General features: G+C 53.0%; 1 protein-coding gene across 1 annotated transcript in view; it reads left to right on the top strand.

Moving 5' to 3' along the window:
* The first annotated feature begins 6 nt into the window (after positions 1–6).
* Mpped1 (metallophosphoesterase domain containing 1) overlaps positions 7–27,265 on the top strand; it is a 57,520-nt gene continuing 30,261 nt past the window's right edge. The window contains exons 1-2 of the mRNA XM_010634379.3: positions 7–188; positions 7,060–7,241. Of these exons, the coding sequence (XP_010632681.1) occupies positions 37–188; positions 7,060–7,241 (334 nt within the window). The 5' untranslated portion in view covers positions 7–36. The remainder of the gene's footprint in view (positions 189–7,059; positions 7,242–27,265) is intronic.

The following is a 27,265-nucleotide window of genomic DNA, read 5'->3' as shown; positions in this document are numbered from 1 at the left end:
GCCGAGGCCCTGGCCCTGCTCCCCTGCGGCCTGGGCATGGCCTTCTCGCAGTCCCACGTGATGGCCGCCCGGCGGCACCAGCACAGCAGGCTGCTGATCGAGGTGGACGAGTACAGCTCCAACCCCACTCAGGCCTTCACCTTCTACAACATCAACCAGGGCCGCTTCCAGCCTCCGCACGTGCAGATGTAAGTGACTGGCTGGGGGGTGGGGTTGGTGCAGCCCCCGGGCGGGCTCGGGGACTCCGCGCCGTTAGCAGGCCGTCCGCGCTTGTGGCCAGATGTTGTGCAGTGCGGGAGGCCCTGGGAGGGATGGGCACGAAGTTGCAGGTCGATGTTGGTGCCGATGGTGGCCCCCAGTCCTGCCCTATTGGGCCAGGCGACTGTTTCCCAGATATTTAAAGATAGTGTGATCCATGGACAAAACTGGAAGTTCTGACATCCCAGGCTTACTCATCCTCGGGTGACATCTGGAGTGTTGACTTCTGCTGCCCCCCCACTTGCTATGTGGTTCATAACCCCTGGTCTGATTTAAGTAGGATGGTGAAACTGAGTCTCAGATGGCGGAGAGGACTTGCCACAGGCTGGGTGCCACGTAGGAGCACAGTCTTGGGTCAGCTGTCCCCAGTCGTTTTAGTCCCGCTGCCTGTGCTCTGGGGGGAGCAGAGGGGCTCTGCCCATAGGTCTAGAGAGCCCTGCTACTCCCTTGAGCTCTGATGGAGGCACTGCAGTGCCCAGCTGCAAGGTCGCGGGGACCCTTGGAATAGCACAGATAGAGCCCTTGTCCCTGGGCCTGTGTCCCTTCGTGGATGATTCTGAGGTCCCAGAGGGTGGAGGTGGATAAACCCCCAGCCCCACTTTTGTCCCCCTTGCTCCTCCCATTGTCCCGCACAGCTAGAGCTGCCCTTGAACCAAGTGGCCCAACCCTAGTCTGGGGCTCTGTTCATGCTCAGCACCCCGGGGTCCTGTGGTGGGGACACGTGTGGAGGTACTACCTCCACCGGAGAGTTCCATCCTTTGTATGTTGGCTTGGGGTGCCTGCCTGGTTCTGTGGGAGTCACAGTTGAGCCCCGGGGTAAGAAAGAGACAGATGACTCCCCAGTGGCAGCCTGGGAGGTCAGAATTGTGACAGGATAGGAAGACCCACTGATGACCACCAGTGGCCTCAGATGACCCATGGGGCGCAGATCTCTGACCCTCGGGACTGGAGAAGCCGCCCACTTAGAGAAGGAGCTGGGAGTCTCCAAACCTGCATGGCTTGCCTCAGGCCTGGCCTCAGCTAAAGGCGGGTGCTGGCGGGTTACTCAATGAGGAAGGGCGTGGGAGGGCGGGCACAGGCCTTGGGGTGTCTCCCTGTGGCAGGAACACCATCTTTCCCCCAGTGCTTGCTGCAGGCCTTGTGTGGCTGAAGTTGCCTGCTGTTGTATCTTGGAGAAGATTTCCCTTTGGGAAGATGCCTTTGATTTTCTTTTTGGGACCAGCTCAGTGGATTAGGGCAGCATAGAGGCCTGGGCTTCAGGCATGTGGTTATTGAGTCTCTGGGATATTGAGCCTAGCAGGGAGCCTCACTGGGCTGGATTCTCTCTTTTGCGGGTGAGTTAATCCTCCAGCCAGGCCAGACTGAGGTCCCCAGACTCTCCGGGGGGTCCCCTCACCCCAGAGATGCCATGTACAACTGGCCTTGGCTGTGCCTGCACCCAGACTAGGCGGCCCCATGGGGAGACCCTCATCTGAGAACAGAGTCGGGGAAAAGAGAAGGCTGAGGAGGCCCCTGTCAGTCTCCACCCAGAAGCTGACTTCTGGCTGGAGACCCTGAGCTGGAGGTGGACAGGGCCAGGGAGTGGTGTGGGAGCTGTTCAGGAGGCACCTCGGGTCCCAGGGCTCGGGCTGTGTCCCGAGGAAGGGCGGCGAGGAGTGCCACCTATCCAGGGACCGCCACCGCCACCGGTCCTTCCTCCCTTCGTCTGGGATGTTCGTGCGCAGCCGGGCCACCTTCGGGGTGGGAACGCCGGCCCTGGGCTAGCCTGCCTGGCTGACCTCTTGGTGCCTTAGCTTGCCCAGCCATCAAGGGCTGCTGCCAGCTGTTACCCTGGACGTGAAGTAGGTAAATCCACACAGTGAGGCAAGGTGGGTGGCAAATGTCCAGCATCGAGGGCACCCGTCAGGACTGGGCTTGGTGTTTGGGACTCTGCAGGGATGGAGGACGAACACCTCCCCGCAGGGACCCGCGTTCCAGGCCGATAGTGACAGGTGGCAGAGGTGTCTTAAGAGCGCGTGTGAAACCAGTAGGAATCAGTGCTGTGAGGAAAAAGCTTAGTGGCAGTGAGGGTGCCTGCTTTTGTTGTTCCCGGCTCCGGCTTTGAACCCCAACCTTGCGTGGAGCTGGGTAAAGCCGGGGTGGGTACAGGGACCCAGGGGGCTGCTGCCACCCACCCCTTGATTCAGATACCTTGTCCTGCCCTGGAGGAAGCACGCAGGCATCTGGAGGTGGCAGAGTGGGTTTCCATGGCGAGCCAGCCCCTGCCTTGCTCTGGGAGAGGCAGGAGGAGGACGCCGCTTCCCGATGTGGGATTTACTGCCGCCCTGGGCTTTGTCTCCAGGGTGAGGGAGCAAGGGGGCCTTATTTAATAAACCCACAATTTATATTTAATAACAACAGCGGCAGTGCAAACATGGCCTCTGATTGAGCTGTGTGATTTATGCAGTTGCTCCAGACCCTGCCAGGAAGGCGCTGCTGCCTTTATAATGAAGCCCCAGAGCTGGGCCTCTGAACTGGGGGCTCGAGGAGACTTCTGGCCCTGGGGGCCTCAGGGAGCCCTGGCTGGGCAGGCAAGGTCTGGTGGTCACCGATAAAATGAGTGCGAGTGAGGGGAGACAGGGTCCCCGGAGGTCCGCACCTCTTCCCTCTGGACTTTTAGGAGGACCTGTGGGGGAGACCTGGGCCACCCCTTTAGGAGCCTCTGAGCCCGTCAGGCTGTCGTGGTTTTAGTGCGTTTGTCTTTTGACAGGGCTGGGATGGAACCCAGGACCTCGCACATACTAGACAAGCTCTCCCCACTCAGATGCACCGGGCCCAGCTGCTAGGTCTCAGAGTATAAGGAGGGCCGGGAGAGCCAGTGGGAGGAGCCCCTTTGTCCCTTGGCTGTGGCCCTCTGGGCTGTGCCAGCTTGGCACACTGATCCCAGCACAGGCACATCTGGCTCTCCGGCCCCCTCCTGCATCACTGTCCTGCCATGCAGTGGATGCAGTGCTCCCCAATCTCCCCAATATTCTGCACCCTCCCCTCCTCCCGCCTGGGCATGCTGATTCCGCTGCTTCTCCACCTCCTCCCTCCTTAGGCCCCACCCAGGGGGTCACTTCCCTGGCCCCCGCAAGACCAGGGCCCACCCCATCTGGCCCCACCCAGCTCTTGGTGCTCAGAGCTGCTTGCCTGTGGTTCCTGTCCCGCCCACCCCCAATCCCGGGTTGATTTCCCAGGCACCCTGATCCACCTCTAAGCTCAACGCAGAGTGGAGAGGGAGAGAGGAGCCAGGTACAGTGAGGGATTCTGGGGGAAGAACAGTTTTTGCCTCTAAGGCCAGTGGGAGTGTTTGATTTCAGCATGGTGCTGCCAGGGAGCGGATGACTTCTGGGGACAGAGCGCTGACGCAGGGAGGGGGCATCAGCGCTCTGAGCTGGGGCAGACACACTGTCACTAAGCCCCAGATACTGAGTAGCTAGTCCCACCTGCAGAGCTGGGCGGGAGCCTGGAGGATTGGGGCACAGCGAAGAGGTCCCCAGTTCGGGTGCCAGCCTGGGCCTGGGCACTGGGCATCGTGTCCTCCATTCTGTAATTCTTGCCACCCGCGCTCCTGGGAGAGGATGGGTGTCAGGCCAGGGGGAGCTGGTGGTGGGTTTAGGGTCTCAGAGCCACCCCAGCAGGCAGAAATCAGGGAGTTTGGTTTGGCTCCAAGAAAGAGAAAACATTTGTTTCTATGCTTTTATGTCTTGCCCTATGGGATGTTACTGGGAAATAACCAGTTTGCTTTTTATCTTTTCCCCTATCGCAAGAAGGTGTTGCTGTCCAAATTCCAGTCATGCAGGCCGACTCTTTCGCTTAATATCTTGGACCTTGGGCATGGGACTTACTTGGCCAGGTCTCGGTGGCTTAGACCTCAGGGCTGTTGTGGGTCAGCTGTTACCTGGGGTTTTGTTATTGCGGATGCCAGGAACACAACTTAAATTGCCTTAACAGACAAAAAAGAGTACTCAGCTTACTTATTTAGCTAAGAAGTTCAGGTTTGGGTCTAGCCTCAGGAACAATGCCTTCTTATTGATTCTTTTTGCAGACCTCTTATTTTCCTAATTTCTTCCCCATTTCTAAACGCAGGCAGGGGTCCTGGGAGCTCCCTGCTGGGAGCCTCTGTGCGCAGTCCCTCTGCAGGTGCATCTCGCACACCCAGCAGGTGCCTGACGTTTTGTAGGTGGATGGAAAGAAATGCAGTGGGCCCTGGAGATGGCCCAGCCTGCTGTGAGTTCTGGACCCAGACGCCGCTTCAGATTTCCATTCCGGCTTGCCTTGCTTCCATACCTGAGACTTGGGTCCATCAGATTTTTCCGAGCCTTGGTTTTCTCCTCTATAAAATGGGGCCGCTCACTGCACGCTGCTTAGGAAGTCACCAGGAAGGCGAAGAGAGCAAATGCAGGTCAAGTGCTGAACCCGGAAGCACTCGTGATCTGCGGAGTCGACCAGATCGGCACCGTTATATCATTTCAAGCTTGAGCATTCGTACAATCCAAATAGCTGGAGGACTGAGCAGGAAATAAGTCTTTATGTTTTTCTCTAGGGATTGCTGGGTTCGTATCTTCTCTGTGCGCAGAAGCCTCGGGGTTCAGGGAAATAAGGCAGAGTTAATTAAAGAGCTGCGCTGCAGCAGCAGGCCCAGGCTGGAGAGTTCTGGCTGCCTGGCGGCGCCGTGAGCTGGGGTGCACAGGATCCTGCATTCTGGAGGCGATTTGGAGATTGCTGGGCCCAAGTGAGACGGCTCTGGGTGGCACTGCGTGCCCCGTCTCTTTGACTTGGTCGTGGCACTTCGCACTTTCAGGAGGAGAGGTGGGGAGGATGCTGAATGGGTTGGTTTGATCGGCTCCCTCAGGTTTCTGTGCTGGGCTGAAAGCTCAGTAGTGATAGGGCGCTTGGTCCAATCCGCTATCAGGATAGGGAGGGTGTCAGGGGCCACGGCCAGCTACCTGCAAGACTGTCTGTCTTGGAGAGCTGCCTCTGGGGTCCCAGAGGACAGAGGGGAGGCAGGGAGCACTGGGAGGGGGAGCTCAGCTTCCAGACCTGCTGATGCACTGCCGCTGGCTGGAAGCTTCTGGGAGCACCCAGACCTGGTCAGGGCCACAGCCCTTCTTGTGCTCCGTCATGGATGGTGGCTGTGTGGTCACCGAAAGGCCGAGTCTGTCTCTGCCACCCGTCGGGGATGTCAGCTGGGCAGTGACGGAGACCAGTTCCTCCTTGGGGCCCCCGCTGGCTCGGCATCGCAGGCGCTCAGATGTGTCGTGGTGAACGAAGAGGGCAGGGGGAGGAGCGGAGAGGGACGAGGAAGACCCTTCCTGGCTGGTCACCCCCAGGCACACTCAGGGAACAGCAAGTTCGACCCAGTCTGACCTGCTGGGATTCTCTGGGGCCTCGGGCACACCCTGCCTCAGCGACACTGGCACGGGAGTGAGGCTGGCACGGCGCCTCCACCTGCCTTGATCCCAACCGCGGATGCGCCCTGCACATTAGCATTCTGAACCCACGTCTCTCATAAGGTGTTAATTAAATTTCTTCAAAATATATTGTCTGAAAAAAAAGGATAATTAGAAAGATGTCTTTAAAAGTATTTATGTAACTGATATGGTACTGCTTTTGGTTTGCCGCATAATTAGATTTAAGCACAACTCCTCGAGCGGCATACTCATTTGGAGAGAGCTGCTTGTTGAAATGTCATTGCGTTGTTTTTAAGCGTTTGGAGCCTGGTGGAGCCGTTCATCTGGGGAGGCAGTGTGGGGAGGGAAGAGCCCTGGACGGGGAGCAAGGAGCTGGGTCCTGGGCTCTGTCCACACCCAGGCTCTAGGGACTCCGGGGCACACGCCCAGCCTGCCAGATGTCAGAGTCCACATCTGTAAAGTAAGAGGCCACCACTGGCTTCCCAGGAACAAAGATTTCCCTTTGTGCTGCTCCTTGGAAATCTCGGAGTGTTTTTGCCCGGGGAGGTAGCTCTGTTTTACAGATGTGCAAACCTGTAAGTGTTGCTGAAGGTCGCGCCTGAGTGACTAGCGGCAGAGTTGGGATAGGAAGCCTGGGCTTCTGATTCCCAAGTGGGGGCGTCGTCATCTTCAAGCCTGGAAGGCTCTCAGTCTAAGAATGACTTCACTGCCTCACAGTTTAGAAAAATTGCCTCCTGGCTTTGAGTGCCCAAGTTCCACGGCTTCCTGAGAATTCTTCCTTTCCCACCCTGCTGTCCTTGGATCTGCCTGTGATCTGCTCAGCACCAGGCAAACTCTTTACTGACGGGGACTTTAGTCCAGGTGTCCTCAGTGCAGACTGTAGCGCCTCCCAGCGGTGAAAAATGGTTTTTGATGCGTGAAAAAAACCCTGACCCTTCTGTCTAAAAGCATAGACAAACAGGCAGTAGGTGGACAGATGGACAGAGTCTCTGTGGTGTTGAAATTGCATAGAAATAGATGGTAATCAGCTGAAAGTTGGGAAACGTGGCCTCGGTCTAGGGCAATATGTCACACTAAAGCCAGCTGTGCATGGGCACAGGGACCAGAGTCACTCGTGATCTTTGGCCACAGTCCTTAGAGGCTCCCATGGTGCATAGGGGCGAACCGAGGCTCAGGGGACGAGAATGTTTTGTCTGGTTTTGACTGAGAGAGTCTGGATCTAGACCCATGTGGGCCCTCTGGAAGGCTGGGCGCTGGGCCTGTGTCTGATTGGACCCGATCTGAGTTGAAGGGGCTGTGAGCTGCCCACTCCACAGGCTCTTGGTCCTGCAAGCCCCTGCGACCCCTGGTGTCTCTCTCCCCACAGGGTGGACCCGGTGCCGCATGATGCCCCCAAGCCACCTGGCTACACACGCTTCGTCTGTGTCTCCGACACCCACTCCAGGACGGACCCCATCCAGATGCCCTATGGCGACGTGCTGATCCACGCTGGGGACTTCACGGAGCTGGGGCTCCCAAGCGAGGTGAAGAAATTCAACGAATGGCTGGGTAGGTCCCTGGCCTGTGGCCTTTCCTGCCACTCTCCTGCCACACGCCCAGCCATTGCCGTACCTGCCCTGCATGCCTCCTTGACCTCTTGCCCCTCCGTGACTGCCCCACCTCAGACCTCCCTGACAGCACCTGGCTCCCTGTGACTTTCCATTTGTGAGACTTTTTTTTGTTTTTGTTTTTGGTACTGCGGATCAAACTCAGGACCTTCTGCTTGCGAGGTAGACGCGGTACCACTGAGCTAAATCCCTGGCCCTTTGAGACTATTTTTGAAGCCTGGGTGACCCTCTCTCAATGGAACTTAGTTCACATTCGTTTTATGCCTTCGTGTCCAGCCCCCGATGCCCTGCACGGGGAGGTGCCCAGTACATAACTGATGAATGAATGAATGGTTGCATGGGTGAATGAGTGAATCTCTCTAGGAATAGCGATGCCAGGGCAGGTACCAGGCTGTGCGTAGTGGTACCAGCGTGGCCACCCCTTGAGGGCTCAGCTTGGCCTCTGCGGCCCCTGGTGGAGCCCTGGGGACCAGATGTGGCTCCTCCTGTGGGCAGCTGTTGACGTTGGTGACAGAGCACTGCCCCATGCAGGGGCTGGCGGTGAGCGATGATTTCCAAGCACATCCTTTGGGTTCTGTGTTTGGGCTTTGTGCTTTTTTTTTTTTTTCCAAAATAAGAAAGAAATAAACCTAGTGTACCCCTTGGGTGAATGTGCTTGCCTGTGATCCAGAGAAACATCCCACTGTCTCTGCCTCCGCCCTGGGATGGATGGGCCCCTGAGCAGCCTGGCAATCAGGCTCTCTAGGGCAAAGATGGAGTGTGGGGCTAACCCACCTCCCTATGCAGCCCACGCCCCTCAGCCGCCAGCCACAGTCCTCTTGCCTGGGGTGGGGGCTCCCTGCTGTGCAATTGGTGGGGAGCTGTGAAGCAGAGGGCCCGAAGCGAGGTGGGGTAGCTGTGGTAGTGAGAGGCCAGGCTTTGCCAGTAGAGGCAAATATTTACTAGCTAGGCCTTCTCCTCCTCTTGGTAGGCTCTGTGCTTTAAATATCGATTTTTCAAACAGAAAATTCTAATCCAGCGTTGTGCAGTGCATAACGGCTGGGGTGGGCAAGGGCTCCTACGGGCCAGCCCAGCTGGTGCCTGGCACTCACCTGACTGTGCTGTCTCTGTCTCTCGGCTGCTCCTGGCAGGGACCCTCTGCCCAGCCTGGTTCCTTATCTACCTGCTGTGGGTCTCAGACAATGCAGAATCCCACTTGGCTGGGCCAGGGGTCTTTTCAAGGCAGGGACCCCTAGTCACCATGGAATGGGCAACCATTTGGTGCCAGGCACCTTGTGCGGGTGCCTTCCCACCTCTGCCTTGTCGAGGTTGGCAGTGGCTGGTCACAGTGGTTACTGTTTTCACTCCCTCTGAATGGAGGAAAATTGGCCACAACGGGCTTCTGTCAAAATGGAGCAAATGAATGAACCACACAACCCCTGGGCTGTGGGTGTGGGGAACAATGCTTCTCCTGGAAGGTGATGGAGGAGGTGGCTGTCTGCGCATGGAGTGGAGTCTCCAGCGAGGCTGTAGGATCCCCTCCTAGAGGAATCATGTGCCCTGGCTGGAAAAAAGGGCCGATGGTGGCCTGACCAGGGCTCTGTGGTGAGGGAACCAGGAGGTTGCAGCCTGGAGAGCCAGCACGCGGGATGGACATTTTAGAAAGGCCTCTTCCTGCAGCTCAGCAGCAGATGGGACTTGGGGAGGAGCCCAGCTTCATCCTGCACACCGTGGTCAGGTTGTGTCCTGCTTGCCTGCATGGTGATGGGCGGACAGGGTGAATTTACAGGGTGTCTTCCTTTCCTTAATGGCTACTCCCTGGGTCTGTCTTGGATTTTGTTTCTGCCTCGAAGGTTTGCAGATCTTAGGGCTGTCACTGGAGTGGAGGTGGCTCTAGACTGAAGGGGCGCTGTCCTCTATTGTTTGAGGGAGTGGCTGGGAATTTGCTCCTGAGAGCAAAACGAGCAGTGTCGGGTAGAAGTGCAGTGGCAGCTGATTTGGGGGGAGTCTCCCCTGCTTAGAAACTCACCTTCCTGAGCCGGTGGATCTGGTCTCCCAGGCTCGGTGGTCACAGCTGAGATGTGGGCCATGTGTAATCTGCCTTGTGCATGGGACTAGTGTTCTTGGAGCACTTCGTGTGTGCCGGGCCCTGTTCTGTGTCCTTGTGCATTATTACCTCATTTGATCCTCCTGATGATGGGTGAGGCAGGAGCTATTGCTTGTTCAGGTAGAAAACCAAGGCCCAGCAGAGGGAAGGAACTTGCCCAATGTCATGCAGCCACGCAGGGACAGAGCTGGGATTCACGCCTAGATGGTAGGGCTCACAAGCTCTCAGTGTCTTCTCTCTGTCATCGCCTGGCTTGTTCCTAGGGTGAAGCCCCTCTGATGAGAAGTGCGGGTGTGACTGCTGCTTCGACCTGGGCACCTTGATTGGCTTCCCGCCTGGGTAACTGTGGTGGCTACACCACTTCTCTGGGGCTCTGTGGCTTCGTTTTGAATACAAGTGGACAGGTTGTTTCCTCTGGAGATGGAGGGAGAAATCAAGTTTTGTAAACTGTAAAGTTCTATGTAAGTGTTATGATTACTCTTTGGACTGGCATTTTCAAAATGAGGGCTCTTCCCTCGGTGGGGGTAGGCTGAGGCAGGAAGGTCACAAGTTCCAGCCCAGTGTGGGCAACTGAGGGAGCTAGTGAGACCCTGCCTTAAAAAAAAAAAAAAAAAAAAAATAAAAAATGGCTGGGAATCTAGGTCAGTGCAGAGGCCCTGAATTCAATCCCTAGTATTGGAAAACAACACCAAAAAACAATAAGAACCCTTAGGGAGAGTGACAGGAATCTGCCAAGGAAGGACACCGGATGTGATGGAGGAGGCCATTTAGGGTATAGCTGAGTGGTCCTGGGGCCTCCTTGAGCATCCTAACAGGTTGCCCTGGCTGCAGAAGCCCAGAGGCGGCCGAGAGTGTAGGGTGTGCAGGGTGCGGGGGTCCAGATTTGGTGTTGACTCTCTTTCGTGGTGGCTTTGGGGAGTGTTCCAGAGGGGTCGCTTTGCAGAGTTTTCCAAAGCCACCTTGGACTGCACAGAGTGGAGGGAGCCAGGGCTGAGGCTGCAGAATGTTCTGGAATAGCTGTCTGGGTTGGGAGGATCATGGGAAATTATTTTCTGCTTTATGATTTTTCCCTTTGTTCCCTGATTTCCTAAAGGGAGTGTGTATTGTTCTGGTAGTGTCAAAAAAAAAAAAGAGGCAAAACTCATTGTTCTTTTTTATTGGTATTTGTGATGCATAATGATTATATCCATTCTGGGAAGCTGGGACATATATACATTGTATCTTGGTGATTTTTCAATCCCCTTTCTCCCACTCCCGCCTTTCCCTGACCCCCTTCCCTGTCTCCGACAAGTCTACCGTCCTGTTCCCTACCATCTCACCTCCATTTTACTCTTCATTTAGATTTAGAATTCTCAGGTAAGTGAGGCCATGTGATATTTAACATTCCTGTCTGATTTATTTCCCTCAGCATTATGGGCTCAGGTTGAGGAAAGCTCGGCCTCCCCGGTGTCTGGTGCGTGTCCTGGGGTCAGTCCTGGGTCATCCGGCTGCTCCGAAGCTCTCCGAGAGCCTCCCTGTGTCCCCGGGCCCTGCCCACCTCCAGGTCCTTCTACCCCTAAGACGGCCCGGATTTAAAACCCAGTCAGTTTTGACCCCCCACCCCGCCATGGACCGGTGTTGTCAGGAGCCCTGCTCTGGGTTTGGCTGAGTGGTGTCTGCACTTTACCCACCGGGGTCCTTGGAAAAGACTGGGTTAGGGATTGCAGTGCCCTCTGTACAGAACCTCTGTCCTCTTGGCCGTTCATAACCCAAATATATTCATGGCATTGAAGTGCCAGCTTGGTTTGTACCTGGCCCAGTGAGCAGCTAAAAAATGGCCAAGAGCAAGTTCTTCAGTTCTAAAGAGCAAGGAAGGAGGATCCAGAGTTGCTGGAAAGGGACAAGAACTCTCTGGAATTCCCCGGCTCCTCCATAGCCAGCAACATGGTGGCCGTTGGTGCCGAGAACACTGCGGCACAGGTCCCACTCCAGGCAGTGGCTCAGTCTCCTCTCTGAGGCGAGGACGCCAGGCTGGATTCCGCTGCCATCTGAGCGACTGTCAGCCCAAGAGCAGGATTCGCAGGATGCCAGAAAGCTCCAAGTCCGTGGCTGGCAGTGGTGGTCCGGGTGTCTTGGTCTTCTCTCTGCCTCCTCCCCGCCAGCCTCTACCCTGGGGCCCCAGCCATCTTCGGAGGTTCTCCCTCCCCAGCTTTCCTGCCGGCCTTCCCGAGGCTCCTCCTCCCGCCCTGGAGGAGCCCCTGGCAGAGCTCATCCTTGACTTCTCATCCACCTGTGTCCTAGATGACAGCCACTGGGGCCCTGAGCTCTAGCTGCCACCCAGACCTGCAAATGCCTGCACCTCTCTCTATAGCTGTAGTCAGTGCTTCCCTGAGACACCTCCTCCTGGGTGTCGCCAGGATTTTGGGCTCTGTCTACCCTACACTCACCTCCTAGTGGGACCATCCCAGCTGGGACTCCATGCCCCTCCCCTAGCCTTCCAGGCTGATGCTAACTGCTTGGGCTGTTTCTCTGACCCTGCTGCTCCGTCTGTCCCATGCAGCCTGTCCCCTCTGTTCACTTAATCACCTGCCAAGTTGCCCGGGGCACCTGACTGAGCCAGCCTGCCAGGCTCCCCTTTCTCCCGCAGGATCCTGCACACTGCTGAGGGCAGGGATTGCTCTGGGTCAGCCCATGTGTAGAATGAAAAGGGGCGAGGTCTGAGAATTGCACGATGAACCAGTTAATTAAGCCACACTACCCAAGCAGCCAGGCAGAGAGGAAGGGACGGCCCTTAATGGAGTATTTAGAAGTTATAATTAACTTTTTCCTGGCGCCCTAGCATAGAGCCATATATATGACAATATAAAAGGGGTCCAAGGATTTAGTTAAATACGGCTAGGTCTTCTGCAAGTAAACCCTTAATTAAAATCTGCGAGGGAGGAAGAAAAGGAAAGGGAGACGGAGAATTCTTCAAGGCGGCTGCTCGGGTTCTGCCTCCTTTGCCGCTGCGTTGGGGCCGAGGCTCACATTTTGCTTCTTTCCAAAAACCCCATCTGGGCCCAGGTGGGGCAAGGGGTCCTTGCAGCTCGCGGACACAGAAATGATGCCGATTTGGAGTGAACCATTCAGGTACAGCTGGAGCTTGGCCGCCCCTGCGGCCTCTCCTCCCCACCTCAGGAGTCTGTTCCCTGGCTGCCCCTTGCCCGTCTCCTGGGGGAACCCTGGGCTTGTCCCTGATATGTGGCTGTGTCCCCGGCCCTGCTTGTGTCTCCTTCCCTCACTGCCATGGTCTTTCTCCCCCACCTTGGTGTTAGTCCCTGTAAGGGGTTTGTCTTGGCTCATGGTTCCAGAGGGTTTCATCCATGGTTGCTGGTTCCAAGGCGGGAACAGCATGGTGGAACGGCCTGGGCAGAGGACAGCTGCTCACCATGGCAGCCGGGAAGCAGAGGAAGAGGAAATGGGGCGGAGCGGGGGATAAAAATGCGCCTTGCTGGGTCATGCCCCTGTGACCTCTTCCCTCCAAGCTGGCTCTGCATCCCAACGGCACATTCAGTCAGCAGCTCATCAGTGCATGGGGCCACTGTGATCCAGCCGTTCTTGGGAGCACACGAGACCTTTGGGGGACATTCTCCACCTAAACCGGAATGTGCTTCTTATCAGTGTTTGTGGAGGACTGGGAAACTGACGTCGCCTCTCTGTTTCTCTTGCTGACATGGCTGGTACTCTGTGAGGCTGTCACATGGCTATGTCCCCAGCTCACATCCCCTGAGTTTTGCTAGAGCCCTGGGGATGGGGCCTGAGACTGGCCTAGGGTGCATCTTAGCAAGGCCAGGGTCCCTAGCTGGCCTCTGGGGTGGCAGAGCCTTGTGGTCCTGGCCTGGGGATGGGGGCGGTTTCCTTCGAATGGCCACAGCGCCCAGGTGTCAATGGCTCGGCTGGGCAGGTGCAGCCTGGGAGGCCTCTTCTGACCTGGGTTAGGGCACAGAGCACTTGAAGTTGGGACCCGAGGATGCTTCTGCCTCTGGCCCCCACTGGCCAGGTGGCCTCCCTTCTCCTGAGTGTCCGGTTCACTCCAAGGAGACCTCGTATAAACTCAGCTCCTTCCTGGCACTCGGGCTGGGCTCAGGACCATCCAGGAGGCTACCAGGCAAGTCCACGTGCCTGACCATGTACGCCTTGGCAGAGTGTCTGTCTCTTCTGCCGACGGTGGTGACAGGCAAGGCTCCGCGTGTAGCCGGTCAGTAGATGTCTTGGGACCTGCTGTGTCCACAGGCGTGGTGTTAAGAGATTCAGTGACAGTGATGCAGAATGGCCTTGTCCTTGGGGCCTGAGGATCAAGTGGAAGCAGGTGGTAAAGGGTAAACCAAGTAAGCAGATGGGTGATCAGGAGTCAGATCAGTGACGGGGCTGGGGAGTTTGCTGGCCCGAGGTGGCCAGTGAAGGCCTCTCGGAGGGCATGACCTAGTGGGCAGGGAAGGCTGAACCTAGTGAGCCTGGGGGGGAGAGAGGAGCCCAGGCCTGCCCTGGCAGGGCCTGCGGGGGAGGGGAAGGTGCGAAGTTTACCCCATTGTTAGAGGCTGTGGGAGGGACCAACTCAGGGTTTGGATGGGAGATGGGTCCTGCAGGCTGGAGATGCCCTGAGGTTCCGGGGAGCCTGGTACAGGTACTGGTGAGAAGCCTGGGTGACCCAGTTGGACACGGAGGTGGCTGAGGGCCAGAGAACAGAGGGAGTCTAGAGCTAGGGTCTGAAGGTGACAGCCTCAGAATTCTCTGCTGGGAGGAATAGGGTTGGGGTGAAGGGATTGTGGACCTGGTACCCACAGGACCCAGTGACCAAGGTAGCCAGCCAGCAAATAATTTGTTCAGGGACTGAGAAAAGACAAATTTTGTGTGGTGGTCACTTAAAAAAAATCCAACCAACTTTTTTTTTGAGAGCTAACAATAATTTTCACCGACTCTGTGCAGTAGATTTGAATTGGATTCTATCTAATCAACTTGCTCATCTGTGGGGTACAGTGGCCCGGTTCAGACATTTTCAGATATGTGTCGCTATTCTTGCAAAGACTTGAGATTGAATATTTAATTTTTTTTGATGATGCTGGACCTCCTGTCATTTCTGGCACCCTCCCTGGGAAGCCGGCTGTTTTGGGGGAGCCTGGTCCTGCATCTTGACCTGGACCAGCGTGTAGGACACAGACAGACAAGGGCAGCGCTCAGCCAGAAAAATGAATGAAACAGGCTTGGTATTTTTTAAAAGTTAATTTTCCATATTCTTTATTTAAAAAAAAAATCCTTGCAAAGCCAAAGTATGTTTTAGGGGCTAAAAAGGGGGAAATTGACTTCTAATTAAGATGAAAAATCTGGAATCCTAAATTGTAGTCAAGCGATTTTGGCCAGGCATAATTACAGCATTTTCATGTTAATACGGAAACCCCTGGAAAGGTGTGCTTAAGTGGTAATTACCTATTTACAACAGAATGGCTTTGGAAATAAAATGAGACTTACAGGGGGCGAGCTGATTGTGTGTGTGTGTTTAAAACATGTTCTATAGTGATGCTTTTTCCTTTTTCTTTTTTAAAAAGACTATCCCAAATTTGTCTGCCTTAAATTAAAAAAATTTAAATGAATGTTTAAATAAGGTAGAGTTGAATTTCTCTAGAAGACCCGGGATTTCTGAAAGTTTTTTTGCATGGTTTTATTTTGTGTATACTGTTATTTGTTGGTTTGTTTGTTTTTTTACTTGCTTTTGCTTTTGGACTTTGAGATGGCTTATAAAAACGAGATAGTAAAATGGTAGTGCGTTGATGATGCATCAAAAAAAAAAAATGAGAGGAGTTTGGAAGGAGAGCCCAGAATATCAACACCCAGGGTTACATAGACTCTGTGGGAAACTGGGATCTGAGTTTCCTGGAGGCCAAAGCGAAAAGGAAAATGCTCTGCACCACTGACTGATGGCTGGGAGATGGGGCAGCAGTTCCGGTTGATCTGTCCCCCGGCGTGTGCCGCTGTCCTGACTCAGCTGTGAGTAACCTCAGGGACTAGACCTGGGTCCTTTCTCTGCAGGAGGACTTTGGCGAGGGTTTTTATGTTTGAATAACAACAGCAAATATTTGTTTAGAGTTTCTTAGTATATAAAACACATCCATTTCTGTCATTCCTTTGGTGCTTTCTAGCCCCTGCCCCACCCCTGCTTTCTCATGGATTGATTGAAGTTTCTTTTTTTCCCCTCTACTGGTTTGGAAATTCTACATTCTTTTTTGATTCATCTAGTAGTTAACTCATAAATTTTTAATATGCACATCTGACTTACAGTCTAAAGTCAATCAACACCCCCTCTTCCCCAAAGGACCCTGGCATTCTCAAACCCTGCTCCCCCTTGCATCGTCGGATGTGCACGTGTGCTGTCCTGCGGCACCATTTCTCATGTGCTCCCAAGGGAGCATCATCGGTATCTGTGTCCCGATGCACATTCCACTTGGGGATTCACTCAGCGGAGGCATCTGAGGACTTCGTGTGTGCTGGGTCTGATTCCGGGCACGGGGCGCTCAGCCGTGGGCTGGAGAAGCCAGGCCACAGAGCTACAATGTGACAGGGGTCAGAGCAAGGGGGCGAGGAGTGATGGGGCGGGGCGAGGAGACCCGAGCGAGGCAGCCAGCTGTGTCCACACCTGGGGGGCCACGGAGCTGGCAGGGTCAGGACTTCCAGAGTTCTGTGGAATGTCTGCCGGAGCGCCGGCAGAGGAGAGGCCGATGGGGCTGAGATCCGGGGCAGGAGGTGAATCTTCATGGACTTGGGCGTCTATTTGGCAGTGTTTGGACAAGTGCAGGGTGGCACAGCCTGTGCAGGGCAGGCCCTGGGGCCGCAGCTCCCTTCACCGTGGACTTGTGAGCATTCCTCCCTTGTACTGTTCTTTGCCTGGTGCTGGATGCCAGGGACGGCAGCAGACGCAGCAGGACTCCCGCTGGAGAGACACAGAAACAAGAAAGAACCACAGTGTGATGAGACGACAGCACAGACTGAAGGGGCCGTTCAGACTGCTTGGGTGGAAGTCACAGTTCACCTGCTTCCCAGGTGCCAGGCCGAGGGCAGGCAACCTCCTGTACAGCGTGGACACCACCACCTTCCTCCTGGGCTTGGTCCTGTGGACCAGACGGGGCGTGTTCCAGACGTGTCCTCACCCTCAAGTTTGCCTTCACGTGTGAGCTCTCATTCAAACCCATGCATCTGTTGGGAGACTCAGCTGGCTGCTTGTCTATGGACCCAAGAACTAGGGGAATCAACATTTTCTTGCTGGTATGCTTCCCCCCCCAAAAAAAAATGTGGAGAGATGTGTTTGGATATGGAATAAGCCTGTGGGCTTTTAAAAATGTCATTCTCATGTTGGATTTTATTCCAGAACAGGAATAATCCATGAGCCAGAAAATCCTGGCCAGGACAGAATTAAAATCTTCTGCCCAGTGTGCACGTAAAGTTCTAAGATGATTGGAAGATGCCAGATTTCCCTGCCTCCCTCACCTTCCCTCACCTGCCTCCTGCCCCTGGACTCAGCATAATCTTTGTCAGGAACTCTGTGACTGCTTTGGTGTGGAGAATGTGAAGGTTGCTAGGAGAGGTGTGCAGGTGCCGGCTGTCATTGTCATGAGCACAGGGCCATCCCTGCTCCAGGGTCATCCCCAGCCCCAGCCTCTTGTTGGAGCTTCCCACTGTCCCTTCCCAGACTTCCATATGTGAAGACACCAGGGCAGAGAGATTTGTTACACGCAGATTCCAATTAGGCAGGTGTCCGGTGGGCCTGGGATTCTGCATTTCTAACAAGCTCCCAGAGAATTCTGCTTTTCATTTGTTCAAGGCTCCTTCAGGGGCCATACTTTAAGTAGTGAGGCTCTAATTGGTGCTTTCCAAAAGAGCTTTCTGAGATGGCAGCAGTGCCTTATGCCCGTGCTAATGTGGTAGTCGCTGACCTCATTGGATAGCGAGCACTCGAAATGTGATCGGTGTGCCTGAGAAACTGACTTCTGTATTTTACTTCATTGTAGATGATTTGCAACTAAGTAGCCATTGGGAGTTTATGGCTTTACTGTTGGACAGTGAAAGTAGACAACTCCTGGAGGTTTCTGCTATTACTCTCTTTACGGATAAGGAGGTGGCATTTGGAGAGGGAAGGAACTTGCCCAAGCTCACACAGCAATAAAAATAGAGTCAGGATTCTAACCTGAGGTCTATGTTCTTTTAAGAACTGTTGCAGTTTTTTTAAAATACCCAGCATGACCTTTTTATGTGAGAGCTATTCCTTATGTATTGAGAAAATCCCAGCCCTTTCTGTGGGAAAATTCTTGTTTTCCAAATGGTTTTGACATTTACGTGCAGGAACAATGTCTTGTAGCACCAAGCCCAACTAAACTAAGTCATGTTTAAACTGCTAATGGGATAGGAGAATTTCCAACATCTTACATTTCATATTCAAAACGTTCATTTTGTTACAAGGCTTCCTATCATAGTCACATGAGGGCTTAAGGCTTAACAGTAACCTTCTCCGGACAGCACTTCGCAGTTTCCAGGCTAACTTCTTGTTTGCAACAAACAACTGGATCCTGGATTCTACTTTAAATATAAGGGGATGTGGTCTCCTGGAGATCACCGGTCTCCACTGCCGTGTCTTCAGCACCACGGACAGCGACGTGCTCCAGCAGGCACGGGTTGCTTTTAGTTGAATGAAGGAACCCGCTCAGCCTGTATTTCAAAGCCCTAGGTTCCAGTGTGGGGGCTGTGTGTCCCCTTGCAGGCATGGATCTGTCTGCCTTCATCCCCCCTCTTGGCTCCAGCCCCACGCCCCAGGGCTCCTCCGCCCACCACCAGAGAGCATCTACCCTGAGTGTCACAAACATGCAATAGAAACATAGAGAGTCCCTGTTCTGAAACTAGAGCTGGGCCACCCTGCTTCCTGCTTGCCTAAGCTTGAGCAGCTACCTTGGCCTTCTTGGACCTCAGGTTTTTCATTTGCAAAAGGGGAAAATGATGGAACATTTCTCAAGACTGGCCAAGATCATTCAGGTGATGTGAAAGTTCAGGGCAGGCAGGCACCAGGGAAACCCTCCATGTTCCACCTGTCCCAAGGAGCTGTGGCTGGGATCGGGGTGATGGGAGGCAGGCAGGGCTGAGAAATACTGAAGCACAGGGGCTGGGCCAGGAACCCAGCGGGTTTGCAGAGCTGTGGGGCCTTCCGCAGGGTGCCATCCATTGCTGTGGGAAGAGGTACCCGGATGCGGGCCTCAGTGGGACCAGCAGTTCAGCTTCCTGGAAGGCCTTGTGGCAGGCATCTGAGAATAGTCCCTGGAACATAGGGGACTGTCCTCCTCTGTATGCACCGTTGCCTGTCATCCTTTGGAACCTCCTGAAATCACGGGAGGAGTCTAGGTTTCAAAGGGACCTGGGATGTGGCCATGTCCATGGTACTGGGCTGCTTTCCTTCCTGAAAAGAGAGGGCAGAAAGGAGGGGAAAGGACCTCGCAGATGCCCTCCCCTGTGCTGCCTGGCCACGTGCTTTCTGGGCAGCCTCCTGTGTCTCCGGGTCTTCATCCGTGAGATCAGGCCATGCACCTGCGGTGAGCGGCGGCCAGAGACATGCAGCCGGGATCCCGCCGGAGCAGTGGATCCCGCCGGAGCGGTGGATCCCGGATGCTCCTCCACTCCGCCGGGCCGTCTGGCCTTTGAATCTTCTGCTTCTCCCTCAGCCTCGTTCCTCCTTTGGTAAAGGGGGCTGGCATTAGGAAGATTCGGTGAGATGGCTGGTGGGCTCCACGTGGGGCCTCTAATCAATGCAGTGGTCGCCGTAGTGGCTACTTTTTGCCCCCATCCAAAGTGCCTGGCTCGGAGTTGATGCTCTGTTGATGGTCGCTTTAGCTACCGTTTCTCATCGTCCAAGAGCGCCTCCAATTTTTCAAATCGGGCTTTTTAAAGTTAGAATTTAGTTCTTTGAAATTTGTTTTCAAAGAAAAGGCAGTTATTTTAAGTGTATAGGTTTGTTTCTTTGATTTCTCTTAAGAAGAATTTCACACCTTTTGGAGTGAGCACGCTGCACATGAAGCTTGGAGCATGCGGGACGTGCAGAGCTAATTCTGGGCTGGTTTGACAGCCGAGACACTGAAGGCAAAGCGCCGAGCTGCCAGCACAAGACTTTCTTTGCTAACATCCAACCTCTCAAAACAGTCACTTTGCAAACTGATATTCGTCAGACGAGTGTAGGAAAAACGTTTTATGTCCATGGATCCAACCGTGCGCCCTTCCTGTCTCAGGGTCCTCGAGGTCCCCTACTGGGCCCCTGGTGAGTCCAGCCTTAGCCTGGCGGTCAGAGCCCCCAGGTGTGACCCAAGCATCCGGGCCAGGTCCACACTTCCCCTTTGCCCACCCCCGGGCGTCCCCGCTGTCGTCGCATTCTGGGTTGTTTCCTCCCTCTGGCTGTTCCAGGGTGCGGGAGCTGCTCCGCGTCCTCGGTAAAGTCTGTGCTCTGCCTTACTCCTGGCTGCCAAGGAAAGAGCGCGGCTCTTGCGGCTCCCTAGGACTGGATGCTGCTCATCTGTTCTTAGGGGTTCCCAGTTGCCCGCGCTCATCTTCCCCTGTAGGCGGCGCTGCGGAGTCCTGTGTCAGGGCTGTCCTTACAGCCCTGCCCGTGAGGGTCAGGGAGGGACTGCAAAACGAGGGAAGGAATAAACAGACGGGGCAAGAGGATTTATTTTTGGGAATTCTAACATACAATGTGTTTATCCAGCCTTCAAACACTTGGTTTTCCTAATCTATCTATCTATCTGTCTATCTATCTATCTATCTATCTATCTATCTATCTATCTATCTATCTATCAATCATCTATCTATCTATCTATTTTTAAAAACCCAGGAACTTTGTAGTCATAATAGTTTTCACATACTTATTTCAGTTGCTACTGCAGAGAACATTGCTTTGGGTCAGGTTTTGTTCCCCTTTTAAATGGGCTGTCCGAGACCCTTGTGGGGTTCTGGGGGCGAGGCGGGGCAGCCGTTTGGTCCGAGGCGGCTCGTTGGACTTTGTAGATGGCAGTGCGGGGACAGGCCAAGACCCAGGTGTCCTCTTAGGGTTTTTCCGCCTCTAAACTTCATTGATGTCTCCGATTATAGAGCTATTGATTTCCGAGACACGAGTGACGGGCCTTGAGGATTCCAGGGTCTCAAAAGCCTCATCTCTAGGACTGTGAGATCTCCCAACATGTCTGTCCTACCTGCTCACAGGTCTAGCTGTCTGAGATCTAGGCTTCTCAGAGTCTCTTTTAATGTAAGTAGTGATAAATACACATCGCATTTGTCATTGTACCCTTCTTACAGTGCACCATGCAGTGGCTTCCAGCACATTCACACCTGTCACTGCCAGCCGTTGCCAGCGCTTTTTTGGATGGCACTTGGGGATCAAACAGAATCATTGCACTGAGCTATGTCTTCAGCCCCTTTGAACATTTTGTTTTTGAGATCTCATCCAGCACCTTCTTATCATCCTAAAGTAGAAGTTTGTACCCATTAAACACTAACTCCCTACCCCGCTCCCGGCACCTGGCAACTCTTCCCACTTCCTGTCTCTGAATCTGATGATGCTTGGGATCTCATGTAGGAGGAGTCTGGTAGTGTCCGTCCTTTCATGTCTCCCTTGTTCCACTCAGCTTACTGTCCTCTAGGTTCATCTAAGGCTACCATAGGTCAAAAACTCCTTCCTTTTTATTTATTTTTTTGGTTTTTTTGAGACAGGGTCTCACTATGTAGTTGAGACTGACCTAGAACTCATTATATGTATCCCAGGCTGGTCTCGAACTCACAGCGATCCTCCTGCCTCAGCCTCCCAAGTGCTGGGATTGCAGGCATGCGCCACCACGCCTGGCTCACTCCTTCGTTTTTAAAGCTAAATGATATCAACCCTAAACTCCTGTGGCTTTGAGACCACAGGAGTCTCCTCTTTTGCAGGTCTGGAGGTCACACGGCTGAAATCAAGGCATCAGCAGGGCTGACCTTCCTTGGGAGGCCATGGTGAGAGGAGGCTGGGAGCCCTTCCTTGCCTCTTGCAGCCACTGGAGGCTGCTGGCAACCTTGGGTTTCCTTGACTTGTGACCACAAGATCATATTCTGTGAGTAGGGACCTCTTCCCTTCTTCCTCTCCAGTCTGGAGCTGTTATTTCGTTTTCTTGATTAATTGCTAGAGCCTTAAGTGCAATGCTGGATAGAAAGGGTGAGAGTGAATATCTTGCTCCTGGTCCTGACTGTGGGAGGAAACCTTTTGTCTTTCACCATTAGCCAGACTTTTATAGATACTCATTACCAGGTTGAGAACCTCTTCATTAGGTTCTATTCCTAGTTTGTTAAGCCTTTTTTTTTTATTCCACGAAGGTGCATTGGTCTGTGTCGAATCCCTTTTGGTGTCTATTGAGAAAATCACATGGCTTTTCCCTGATTTATTATAGTTATTACTGTTACAATTGTCCTATCTATCAGCTATTGTTGTTAATCTATTATTATGCCTAATGTGTAAACTAAACATATATGTGTGTTATATATATATATATATATATATATATATATATATGTAGTGATTTACATATGGCTTGGTGCTATCCTTGGTTTCAGACACCCACTGGGGGTCTTAGAATGTTTCCTCTTCAGACAAGGCAGGGAATATACTGTGATTTGTTTTTATTCTACTTAAAAACATTTCTTCACGGTTACTCTGGGGATTATAATTAATCTTCTTATCCTATTGCAATCTTGTTTGAATTAATAGCAACTTAATTTCACTAATATAGAGAAGCTGTCCTTTAATACAGAATTCCATTCCTTTCCATCTCTTTTGTGCTACTATCATCATACAAATTATATTTTGTGCGCTCTAAGCTTGTCGACACAGTTTCATAACTCTTCCTGTATGGAATTAGATGGGATATATCCTATATCCCTATATACCTGAGGACAGGATCCCTACCCTATATCAAGATAGGATAACAAAATAGCTGTAAACACAAATACATTGGAAGTGAATTTTATGTTTACCTATGTAGTTCCCTTTACTATTCCTTATTTCTCCCTGTGGATTTCATTTCTGTCTAGTACCTTTTGACTTCAGCCCAAAAGATTCCTCCTAGGGTTCCTTGCAGAAGTGTCTGCTAGTGATAGGTTCTGTCAGATTCGCTTCATCAGGGGATGACTTAATTTCCCCTCTATTTTTAAAATTTTTATTTTATGAAAAAACCCGAAGTTTTATAACAAAACCACAAAAGAATAACAATAGTTAGCATACTGTGTATTGTTTCCTTCCAAGTAGTCGCTCAGAGTATAAGATGTAAACCAAAGATTTTTTTTAATAAAAAAAGAATAAACAGATAATAACACAAAACTTTCTTCTCAATGAACTGAGATAAACTAGTAGTATAAATGAAACACATCTCCCTTTTTAAGGATAGTTTTATTGGATATATGAAAATGGGATCAAAATATACAGTCAATGCAATTTTATTACAGTAAAAGATATATTGCCATTAATCTGCCTCAAAAGACTCCCCTTTGCCTTTGAACCGCTTTGTCCCATTGTTTTACCACTTTCTGAAGCGGTCCTGGACGTGCTCTTTCCTGATTATCTTTACACGGCGTGAGAAAAAATATGGTGAATGTTGCCGCCGAGTGCCGTCCAACGGAAAGGCAGCCTCGCAAAACCCGCGACTCTGTCCCCGTCCGCCTTATTCACCAGGCCTAGCACCGCGCAATTTCTGGCTCTTCTCCAGAGTCAAAACAACCACGCGGCGACTCAGAACGTGCAGGCAGCCGTGGCAGCAAGAGTAGAGACGCTCACGGAAGAGGACTTGCCGCGCTGCCTCCGGACGTGGAGAGACGGTGGGATGGGTGTGTCTGCCATGAGCCGGGGGGTTTTGAGGGGGACGAATGGCAACGTGTCGTGCCTTTTATTGTAGCAGATTAAAAAGTGTGGGCACCAACTGTACACCGTAGTTGTCGAATGTGGAACACAGACTGGATCTCACCCCCACCACACACGCCTTTTCTCCTGGTGTCTCCCACGTGACATTCTACGGCCTTCGTGGTTCCTGAGCAGTGAGCTGTTGGTCTTACTGTGGATTATTTGTGTGCGCTCATTTTTCTCTTTCTTCTTTTTGACTTTGGTCGTGACGTGTGGTGGTGTGGGGCTCTTGGAGTTTATCTTGCTCGGAGCTGTTTGAGCTTCTTAGATGTGTAGGTGAATGTTTTCCATTAATTGGGAGATTCTGGGCCATTGTTTCTGCAGGATTTCTGTCCATTTCTTCTGTGTTCCTCCTCTGTGGCTCCCGTCACGCAAAGGTTGTCGTGGCTGCTGGTGTCTCCCAAAGACCTGAGGCTTCATTTTCTCCATTCTTTCTCCTTTCTCTTCTTTAGACAGGATCATCTCAGTGATCTCTCTTGAAGTTTATTTATTTCTTCTTCCAGCTTGAAACTGCTGGTGAGACCCTCTAGTGAAATTTTCATTGCAGGTATTTTATATTTCAGCTCTAGAATTTGATTCTTTTTTTTTTTTTTGCAGTCATATCTCTTGATTGATATCCTCTGATTGCAAAAGCACCGGTCTCATAATTTCTTGTGATTCTTTAGATGCACTTTCCTTAAATTCTCAGAACATGTTTCTAAAAGCTGATTTAAAAGCATCATTAAATGAGTCCAACATCTGGGTTTCCTCAGGGACAGTTCCTGTTGGCTGTTCTTTCCCTGTCTATGGACTGTACTCTTCTTTTTCACTGTGTGTATCATAAAAAATAACAAAACCCTTGGATATTTTCCATAGTACAAGTTATCAACCATGGAAACCACCTCCCCTCACTAAGGTTTATTATTTACTCCTGCTTGTGAGCAGCCTTCCTGGACTAATTGTGTAAACTGTATTCTTTATCTCATGTGGCCACTAAAAACAAGCGTGGTTAGCTTTGTGGTCAGCTAAGACCTGGACAGAGAGCCCCTTATGTGTACGCACTGGGAGGCCTCCCGACATCTCCTGCGGGGCTCCAGCCTCCTGTTGGGGCCCAGCCTCCACACCCAACACCTTACAGAACCTGCCCTTCTACACTCGCACAGTTTCAAGCTCAGCCAGGGGTCAGCAGCTGGGCCCTTACAGATCTTTTCTGGGCATGGGCACCGACATAATCCTCTAGATGCCCTGTAGACACCTCATGACCCAGATTTCTTTTTAATGAAAGCTATTTGGCTGGCCTGTTGTTTGCCCCAACTGGTGTCACCGCCTCGGGGGAACTGATGTTCAGCAACACTGCTGGTGGCACAGCTTCCTCGCGGAGATCTCTGCGTCAGGGCAAATACCAGGCTGTGTGTGCGGCTTTACACACCCGGAAGTGAGAGCTCTTTAGGGGTGGGATTGCAGGGCTGTGCCAAGCCCACTGGGCCCCCGGTGGCTGCTGGGGTGCAGGATTCCACAGCCCCCGTGCTCCGAGTCTGCTGGTTTTCAGGCTACTATGGAGCTGGAGAGAGGAGGAGGTGAACAGGGTGAGTCGCAGGGCTGGAGAGCCCTGCTGCTTTCCTGGACTGTGTGCTCCTTGGATTGTTGGCAAGTTTGGTTAGTTTCCGGAACTCTGAAAAGCAGATTTTGACCACTTTTGCCAGTGTCATCATTGGCTTCACAGAGGAGAACTTGCCCAAAGTGCTCGGTTCTCCAAGTGTTTCGCTTATAGCAGCCACAAGGCTTTGCCCGAGTGTCACATCGCTCTAACCTGGCCATATTTTGACCACTTTTGCCAGTGTCATCATTGGCTTCACAGAGGAGAACTTGCCCAAAGTGCTCGCTCCTCCCTTCTCCAAGTGTTTCGCTTATAGCAGCCACAAGGCTTTGCCCGAGGGTCACATCGCTCTAACCTGGCCGTCAAGAGCTCCAGGTCACAGGAGGCCCTCACAGGAGGCCCACTGGGGAAACCCAGAGATAAAGCTTCGGTTCGTCTGGGTTTGGGCTCAGCTTCTCACTGTTGTCTGCCCCCGAGTCATTTAGGCATCTGGCCTAGTTTCTTTGCCTGCCAAGTAATACTTCTCACTTGGCGGGACCGCTGCGGGGAACGGAAGAAGGGCGGGCATCTCCCCGGTCAGGCGACAGCTGTGGTGTCACTGGGGCCGCCTCACCTGCCCGCGGGGGGCTGCGTAGCCCAGTCCTCTGCATTCGAAGCTGCTGTCAGCCCGGCACTCAGCACCTCAGAATCTCAGAGGAACCAAGCAGCTCAGGTTTCCTACCTGCTTCGACTTCCGTCACACTTCCTGCGACCCGGTTTGCAGCGCGTGGGAACTCAAATGTTAGACCTTTGGTTTGGATTTTTTTTTTTTTTCTGATTTTCTCACCTGTCGCTTGTTTTAGTTTTGGGAACATTCCCACCAGTTCATCTTCCTAGGCTTCAACCAAATTTCTAAAAATCTTGCTACGTTTTCATTTCTTGCCTAAACGAATCCCGCTAATGTTTCACGGGTGTGGTGTCTCCTGTTGTCTCACGGAGGGTAGTAATTATATTAACCCCACCACTACCTCAGCCCCATTTCCTCCGGTTTCCTTTCTGTTGTTTGATTTGGCCTCTGCCTCTGTTTTTAGTTTGAGGCCTTTCTCACACGTATGTGCCAGAACTGGACTTTGGACAGCGGCTGGTAAGTTGTATATTATATGTACACGTGCGTGTGCATGTGTGGTAGCAGCATTGGGGAACGCCAGCGTCTGTAGGTTTTTCCTCCTGGCTCTCTGGGGTCCCCAGTTTCCCTGCCTGGTGCCCGCGTTGAAAGCTGCATGGGGGAGGGGCTGGGCGGTCCCTGGTCACTGTGTTCTCACGGCACCTCCTGTGGCTGGGCCCTCACCCACTGCCTGCCCTCTGTGGAGTCTTGTTTCCCCCCGAGAGTGCACCTCTTCCACGGGGATGGTGGGGCCTTGTACAGGTCTGAGGACTGACCTTGGTCCTAGGCAGCCCTGGCCATGGCTCACGGTATCGTCTGTGGCCCCCTGCTCCCCACAGACTTTGGTTTTCTCTCTTTTAGTCTCCCAGCTGCCCTTGGAGGCCGTGCCTTTTCATTCCTTTACTATTTCAGGGGGTGTCACCAACAAGCAGAGGCGAACATGGGCGTTCACACACCCTGTCCTGCGGCAGTGCCCCCTCGTCCCCTCCATCTGGCGCTCTGGGGGGTCTGCACTCTGGCACCACACACCCACCTGCCTGGAGGGTCTCAGAGAGCTGAGAGGTCTCGTAGGGCCCAGGGTCCTCGTAGCACCTCCTTGTGGAACTAATGGGGAAACTGAGGCCCAAGGAGTGGGGGGGTCAGGGGGGAGGCCTCATTCTGGATTCCAGAGTGAGGGAGGTAGAGCTGAGCTGAACCAGACTGCTGACCCAGTCCAGGGCCATCCAGAGGCACACGGTGCCAGCTCTGTGGCCCGGGCCTGGACAGCACCCTGGGCTCTCGCTGTCCACCCAGCAAGTGAAAACCATGATGGTTTGCAGGCTGCCCCCGACCGGCTGGCTCCTGAATGATGCTCATCATTCGGGCCACTAACTAGGAGACCCTGCTGAGACATTTGACCTCTCTGGCTCTTGTCATCCCTCCTGAGGGGTCAGTAGTACCTCATGCCTTCAGGGGACATTGAGGATTGAGGAGTTACAGGCTGCCACGCCTGGCACTGTGGTTTAGGCAGAGTCAGGAAAGGCCAGCCCTGAAGCACTCAGGCTGTTGGGGAGGCCTGCGGACGAGCCGGGAGGTGGTTCAGCCTGGCTGGGTGCTAGTGGGCGGCCCACTGAAAACAGGATGTGGTGCTTGGAACCAAGCTGAGTTGAATTGGGGTTGACTCAGAAAGAGGGGCAGGAAGGATCCTCGGGGGCAACTCAAGAAGC

The sequence above is a fragment of the Fukomys damarensis genome, unplaced genomic scaffold (genome assembly GCF_012274545.1).
Source record: "Fukomys damarensis isolate Sample0158 unplaced genomic scaffold, DMR_v1.0_HiC HiC_scaffold_19, whole genome shotgun sequence".
Classification (NCBI taxonomy): Eukaryota; Metazoa; Chordata; class Mammalia; order Rodentia; family Bathyergidae; genus Fukomys; species Fukomys damarensis.
This window is presented reverse-complemented; position numbering and strand designations above follow the sequence as displayed.